Genomic DNA, 7,455 nt, shown 5'->3' on the forward strand with positions numbered 1-7,455 from the left:
TAATTAAACGAATTAAACAACATATCTACACTTTTTTAATAAACGATTAATATGAACTGCTGAATAAAGATAAATGATCACAAATAAAATTGGGAAGGTGAGCTGAAACTTTCACAAAGACAGTCCACGTAAAGCTGTTTGAGTGGTCAAAGATTAGACACAAAATCCAAGTAAGTTTATTAGTATTAGGAAAGAGAAAACTTTTGTGGAATTTGAACTGGGCCACTTGAAGATTTGCAGACATGCAATCGAAAGCAATCAGTGCCCAAAAAATCACTTTGCCTCTCATAAATCAAAATTCATAGAAAAACAAGAACAATTCCTAGTACTAATAGGACTGATTTCCACGTTCAAGAAGGGTTTTAGTGCGAGGATTCTTACCCCAAGCTCTCTCCCTCCACAACAACTCCACTTCATCAAATGTCAACCCTTTGGTTTCTGGAACCAAAAAAACCACAAACAAAAACGCTATAACAGCTATAATAGCAAGAAGCAAGAATGTAGGACCAGTCCCTGCAGCTTCTGCAATGGAAAGAAATGACTGAGCCACAATCAAATTTGAAATCCAATTCACAGTAGCTGACATCCCTCCACACATTCCTCGGTACTCCTGCGGATATACTTCAGAGTTTACTGCCCACGGCACAGGCCCCATCCCTGGCGAGAAAAATGCAATATATAGGGCCAAACCAACAACCGCAAGCCATCCATACAAATCATTTTGATTTGTAGTAGTGCTAGATGATTGGTTAAAAAATGAGACTGATAAGATTATTAGCGAAGCTATTACTCCTCCTAAGCTATACAGGGCTAATTTTTTCCGTCCTGCATGGTCAATAAGGTAAATACCAAGAACTGTTCCGGCAGCATTCAAGCCAGCAACTATGAGAGAGAGTTGAAGAGCCAACTCATTAGAGTGAAAGCCAGCCATTTGGACAATTGTTGGACTGTAGTACATCACTGTGTTTATACCTGTAAATTGCTGAAAAGCCTGTACAATCAATAAATATGGGATGCTATAAGAAACTAACTCGAATACTTTTAAAAAGTTCAGAACCGAATACACCAATATGATACCAGAATCTAAGCATGGCTGATCACGTATATATTGCATTAAGCAACTAGAAAATAATGTGAAGCTGAATAAATAAGATGATGATGATCTTCTCATGTCGCGATACAATTCTTGCAATGAGGCTGAAGATGCTGCTTCATCATAATCACACATGATAGTTTGTGAACAATTAGTGTTTCTTTGCAAAAACTATTCCTCAGAAGTTAAAGAGAGAGGCGTGCGGCTGGCTACTCACTAGTGTAATCATAATTCTAGGTAAGTACTCTACTTATTTCTCAATATTGGCATGTAATTCAAGAAAATAGAATGGTTGCTCTTTAAATCCCTTAAAAAATTCATTGAGTCAAATGTGTAGAAAAAGGTTTATGCCGCCTAAGCCTAACTAATTTCAGTACAAGAAAGTTATATTTTGCAACAATAGTATCTCTGAATTAACTTTTACCTGTAGTCCAGCTCCGGCAAGGAATGCAAGTCTGATCTCTTTTGATTTAAAAACATGCCTGTATCTGACATCAGCCCTTTTTTGGCGGTCTTGCTCTGACTGAGCTGTAAGTAAAGCAACTTCATCCTCTAAACGATCAAAGTCATATATCTTACCAAGCACAATAATGGCTTCATTTTCCCTATTCTGCATATCAGGGAAAATCATTATATTAAAGAATGGTTTTTTAATGTAAACATATAAAAATTATATATGTTACATTTATGTAGAGCCATCTGGGCGATTCAGGCAGGAAGAGCATGAGAAAAAACTGAATTACTGCTGGCACACCCGAAACTCCCAGCATCCATCGCCATGTCCCGGGGACCTGCTTGATTGAGAATAAATTACTTTAAACCTGGAAAATAACATTTCGAGCGAAAGTAATTCCCCTCATACAGAACTCTGCTTTACCGTTTTTGTTCCACTTTATATAGATTGCATGAAATATGTGTGCGTTAATTTCATAAGAAAATAGATTGGAAAAGTCAAAAAGAAACATTACAATAATCATGTAAAGTAGAAAGAGCAACAAAGTTGAAACCATAAGGTGGAAAAACGATGATAAGTTATGTCAAAATAGGCAAAATTAAAGTTCAAAGCATAGAGAACAAGGAAAAATCAATTCGACAAGGGAGAAATTGGCTTTCGTACTTCTAAATAAGAGCTATATGCAGTTAAATGGGATACAATGTCAAAGATATTTTAATGAAAATGGATGAAAGAGACAAGTGTGGAAAATAAACCTGCGTAAAAGAAAGATTTACTAGATAAGAAATAAACTGTCCACCAGTTATCATAAGCACGTTTGTGGCTACAAGTCCTCCCCTTATTTCTGATGGTGACAATTCTGCAATATACACGGGAGCAGTAACTGAAGCTATACCCACGCCCAAACCAACCAAAACACGGCCAAGTATGAGAATATAAGGATCTGGCGCAGCAGCCATGACAATTGCTCCGAGAATAAAGATAACATCTGCAATGATGGTTGCCTTCTTTCTTCCATAACGATCATTCATCCAACCACCTACTGCTGCTCCAACAATTGCACCAGCCACTGCCATGCTGACAATTGTTTCCTGGAAAATTAATTAATAATTAGAAAAAACAAATTGTGATCTTTGCCCATGTTCGAGCAGTCTTGTTCTCGAAAACCCATCACGATTGCAGCGTGATGGGGGAGCTCCCTTCCATTGGTTGTAGTGAATTTAGGTTTTGTCTCCAGTATTTTGTTCATTCTCTGTATGTACTTACTTATGAGTAATGTCATATTTTGAATAGATAGCAAAAATTAATCAGTATGAGGAACAAGCAACATGTATGATCCACATCTATCTGTTTTATGAACCTGAATTACTATGTATTGAATTTGAATGACAGATACAGGATGGATGACAATGTTTTAGATTCAAATATTGTTAGCAAGTATTTTGGAAAACAGTTAGCGATCTAATTCTGTATAATATATGATTGATTGATTGATTAGTGAGAATGTGAAAAGAAGAAAGATACCTGAAGAAAATGACTGTATCTGACGGCCTGAAAGTCATCTTTAATATAGAGGAGAGCACCTGATATAACACCTGAACAAAACAAGAATCATCATGTTATTGTTATTGTTATTGAGAGAATATATAATTCATAAGATACGTACCAGTGTCGTAGCCAAAGAGTAATCCACCAATGCTAGCTACAGAAGTGAGACACAAAATGTAAGGGTTCTTAAACACAGAGACTTTTCTTTCAGGGTGTATATCCAAATACCCAGAGCTTCCTGGAATTCGAATTGATGTTGTTACCGTCATCTCATCGTAACAAAGATTAATGGATTGGATGATTAGTTGAGTTAAGTCCCAATAGATAGCCAATACAATATTACAATACAAGACAACATGCTTCTTATCGTTATCCGCATCACTGTCAGCTGACTCAGCTCCAGACATTTCATTTCTTTTTTCATTTATCAATAGGAGGAGGAGGATCATCTAAATAATTTAATACTCTTTCTTCTATTCTATATTAATATTAATTCAAAAATACTAATTTCTTTCATAACAACTACAACAGCAACAACATTAATTAATTAATTAATTAATTCAAAGAAATGAATTCCATGATTTAGAATTTGAAGGAATGTGAATGTTGCTTTTCTTCTCATTTTTCTAATTCTGGTGTTACATACATGATCAACACATTCTAACTACTGTTTTTCTTACTTGTCCATTTTTTTATATCTCATTAAGACCAACTGCATACATTCAAATTTTCTGTGGTCGTGGACCGAGGAGGATAATATGCCCTATTATGGAATCACTTTAATTTGCTTAATGTCTCTAACAATTGACATCATATATAGTGCTTTTACATCAGATCTTCACTGCCGCCACAGTTATTGTCAACATCACCGTCATACCATTCCTAAACTTCCTTTCATGTTCCAATAAGTCAACAACAAAGAATACCATACCATACCACTAGTCAGTGAATTACAAAGTTGCTAGTAAAGTTTCCAATACTAAAATAGAGAGAATTTTGATTGAAAATAAATTTTCTAGTTTTGAGCTAAGTTTTCTTCTATCTTATTCTTGACATTTACTCAGTTTTAGTAATCTAATTTGCATTGCTTCAACATTTTCTTCCTCAATGCTCAAAACTACAAAAATTCCTTACAAATTTTCTGTGTGTTATTTTGATAGGATAGTAAAGAATTCTGCTATCTACATTATTGATCATTGTCCGTCCCAAGAAGGTTTCGCGAGTCAGAGTTGTTGTTAATGTTGGTGCCGCCCCAAGCTCTCTCTTTCCATATTAGTTCAACCTCGTCAAAGGTCAATCCTTTAGTCTCCGGAACATAGAGAAGCACAAATAAAAAGGCAAGCACGGTTATTACAGCAAGAATCAAGAAAGTAGGACCAGTCCCTAAAGCTTCAGCAACAGAAAGAAATGTCTGAGACACAATGAGATTGGAAACCCAACACACAGTAGCTGACATACCACCACAAATTCCTCTATATTCTTTAGGATATATCTCTGAGTTCATTGCCCACGGCACTGGTCCCATCCCAGGGGAGAAAAAAGCTATATACAGTATCAAACCCAAAACTGCAAGCCATCCGGTAGCATTTGATGCTGCTGCCGAGGTTTGATTTGAGAATGCCACAGACAAGAGAACCAAAGATGTAAACACTCCTCCTAAGCTACAAAGAGCTAATATCTTCCTCCCTGCATGATCAATGAGGTAAATACCAAGAACAGTTCCGACAGCATTCATTGCAGCAACAAAGAGTGAGATTTGAAGAGCCAACTCTTTAGATTGAAATCCAGCCATTTGAACAATGGTTGGACTGTAGTACATCACTGTGTTAATGCCAGTAAACTGTTGGAACACCATCAATCCTGCTCCAACCATGAATGCTAGTCTGATTTCTTTAGATTTAAAAACATCTTTAAATTTGACATTCATATTTTTCTGTCTGTCTTGTTCTGCCTCAGCTGTTAGAAAATCAACTTCGTCTTCAAGACGAGCCAAGTCATAGATGTTGGAAATGACATCAACAGCTTCATTCTTTCTATTCTTCATAAAAAGCCATCTTGGTGATTCAGGGAGGAAAAGCATGAGAATGAATTGAACAAGTGCAGGGACAGCTGAAACACCCAACATCCAACGCCAAGTACCAGGGACACGCGTAAAGGCGAGGTTAACTATGTAGGAAAGGAGTTGTCCACTGGTGATCATGAGGGAATTAGTACTGACTAATGAACCTCTGATTTCGGAAGGTGATGCTTCGGCAATGTAGACGGGAGCGGTGACAGAGGCAATGCCGACACCTAAACCAACAAGAAGGCGTCCGATTATGAGAATGTAAGGATCAGGCGCGGCAGCCATACCAATTGCTCCAATAATGAAGATGACATCCGCGATGAGAGTTGCCTTCTTTCGTCCGTAAGCATCGTTAATCCAACCACCTATTGCTGCTCCAACTATTGCACCAGCTATTGCCATGCTGACTATTGTTTCCTGCAGAATGTTACTTTCTCTAACGGATTCAAAATCATCTTTTATATATAGAAGAGCTCCTGATATCACACCTGCATGCATCCATGTGCCAATTTTTATTTAATTATTTTCACATCAAACTATTGGTCTTCCAGTAGAGCATTACTGTCATTCACCGTTAATTATATATATATATATAGGGGTTTGTTAGAACACACCCACTAGTTTTTATGTGGGAGTGTTTTAGTAAGTTATAACTAAAAAGTTAATAAATACACCTTAAGGTGTATGTTGTATAACACATCTTCTAAAAAAAAACAAGTGGGTGTGTTCTAGCAAATCTTATAGGCATTTGCTAGAATACACCCACTTATTTTTCAGAAGGAGTATTTTAGCAAGTGAATAACTAAAAAGTGGTTAAATAGGTGTAGCTTTGCTAAAACACTCCTACATAAAAATTAATGGGTGTGTTCTAGCAAACCCCATATATATATATATATATATATCTTAATTAGTAGTAGTAATTCACTGGATGGATGAATCAAACACATATATATAGTAATTATGAATTACTATGAAGTTAATTTGTGTTCAATAAAAATAGTAGCGTACCTGTGTCGTAGCCAAAAAGCAAGCCACCAATACCAGCGACAGCAGCGAGACCGAGGATATAAGGATTCTTAAAAAAAGACATTTTGCGTTCAGGATACAAATCCAAATACCCTGAGCTACCTGGGGTAGATTGTACCATAGTACTAGAAGTATTGGTCATCCTTGTTTCATAAATCCAGTCTGAATTTATATATATATGATCTAAATCACCGTCGTCTCACAATTGTTACTACTATCGATAGCCACACCAAAAATGGCAGAGAATGAATGAATATATAAGATTTGCCAATTCTGAATGGGAAATTTAATTTTGAAGATCCTATTGTTTTCCTTTTCTTGTCTGCTTAGGATTATTAGCATTAATAAAGAACATCCAAAGTCGGAAACATGATTATTATTATTATTATTTTCCAACGCGATAAAGAACAGAACATGAATGCAATGCAACAATTTCGGAACAAAAAATGATTGATATACACGAAAGTTGTATGAACAGGAGGCACGGCGATCGAACTCATCAGATCAGAAAGAGACAAAGATACGATTTTATTGCCTGCAGTACTTCCATCAGAAAGAGACATGCGGACCAATCAAACATCACACGTGGCTTCTTCTTTTTTGTCTTTTAGTTGAAGCTCTGTCAACATCGACACCACTGATCCAAATTTAAATCAAACACATTTCGTTTTAGCTTGTAATTAACAAGATCATATATATAATCCCGGTGAGCTTAGCTCACTTGGTGGGAATATTGCATATTATATGTAGGAGTTGGGGTTCGAAACAAGATCATATATAATCCTCTAGCCATTAGACTATTTAACCAAAAAAAAAACCAAGATCATATATATTATATTTGTCAAAAAAAAAAAAAAAGATCACATTTATATTTATGTTTTGGTAAAAAGAGATTTTTTTTTTGGATCAAGTAAAAACTGCAATAAAATTTCAGGAGCTGCCTCAACCGCTTACAAAGTTAGTCCGTAATAGTTCTAGAATAAGGTAACCCCTGCACTATCTCTAAAAAGAAAAGATGTAATAAAAGAGGGTGGTGTGTCCCACCACTGAGAGGACATTGGAGCTAGCCCTTGACCATTCTTGGCCATGGCATCAGCAGCCAGATTGCCTTCTCTAAGTATGTGAGAAAATCTGCTCCTGATGCTACGCCAAAAAATCATGCAATTCTGCCATCTGTTGCGCATTCTCCAAGGAATTCCCACCTGATCCGACAAAGCCTTACACACAATTAAAGAATCTGTTTCCAACCAAATATCAACTAAGCACATC

General features: G+C 36.4%; 2 protein-coding genes across 2 annotated transcripts; both read right to left on the reverse strand.

Annotated features, from left to right (window-relative positions):
• Nucleotides 1-64: 64 nt before the first annotated feature.
• On the reverse strand, nucleotides 65-3,438 carry LOC11428351 (inositol transporter 1). Its single transcript, XM_039830076.1, has 6 exons — nucleotides 3,214-3,438; nucleotides 3,072-3,142; nucleotides 2,303-2,638; nucleotides 1,777-1,884; nucleotides 1,518-1,703; nucleotides 65-991 (listed from the first exon to the last, which is right to left on the reverse strand). The coding sequence occupies exons 1-6, from the start codon at nucleotides 3,362-3,364 to the stop codon at nucleotides 329-331; spliced, it is 1,515 nt and encodes a 504-aa protein (XP_039686010.1). The 5' UTR covers nucleotides 3,365-3,438; the 3' UTR covers nucleotides 65-328.
• An 843-nt stretch (nucleotides 3,439-4,281) lies between these two features.
• LOC11438245 (inositol transporter 1) lies at nucleotides 4,282-6,711 on the reverse strand. Its single transcript, XM_003592795.4, has 2 exons — nucleotides 6,169-6,711; nucleotides 4,282-5,648 (listed from the first exon to the last, which is right to left on the reverse strand). Exons 1-2 carry the CDS (start codon nucleotides 6,326-6,328, stop codon nucleotides 4,282-4,284), a joined length of 1,527 nt encoding a protein of 508 aa, XP_003592843.1. The 5' UTR covers nucleotides 6,329-6,711.
• Nucleotides 6,712-7,455: the final 744 nt, after the last annotated feature.

The sequence above is a fragment of the Medicago truncatula genome, chromosome 1 (genome assembly GCF_003473485.1).
Source record: "Medicago truncatula cultivar Jemalong A17 chromosome 1, MtrunA17r5.0-ANR, whole genome shotgun sequence".
NCBI lineage: Eukaryota > Viridiplantae > Streptophyta > Magnoliopsida > Fabales > Fabaceae > Medicago > Medicago truncatula.

What these genes read in the sequence shown, in the direction of transcription:
- LOC11428351 (XM_039830076.1), bottom strand. Translation starts at nt 3,364, where the DNA reads ATGACGGTAACAACATCAATTCGAATTCCAGGAAGCTCTGGGTATTTG. An exon ending in ACTCTTTGGCTACGACACTG is followed by an intron (nt 3,143 to 3,213) that starts GTACGTATCTTA and finishes TGTTTTGTTCAG; the next exon opens with GTGTTATATCAGGTGCTCTC. An exon ending in TAAATCTTTCTTTTACGCAG is followed by an intron (nt 1,885 to 2,302) that starts GTTTATTTTCCA and finishes TCAATCAAGCAG; the next exon opens with GTCCCCGGGACATGGCGATG.
- LOC11438245 (XM_003592795.4), bottom strand. Translation starts at nt 6,328, where the DNA reads ATGACCAATACTTCTAGTACTATGGTACAATCTACCCCAGGTAGCTCA. An exon ending in GCTTTTTGGCTACGACACAG is followed by an intron (nt 5,649 to 6,168) that starts GTACGCTACTAT and finishes GGATGCATGCAG; the next exon opens with GTGTGATATCAGGAGCTCTT.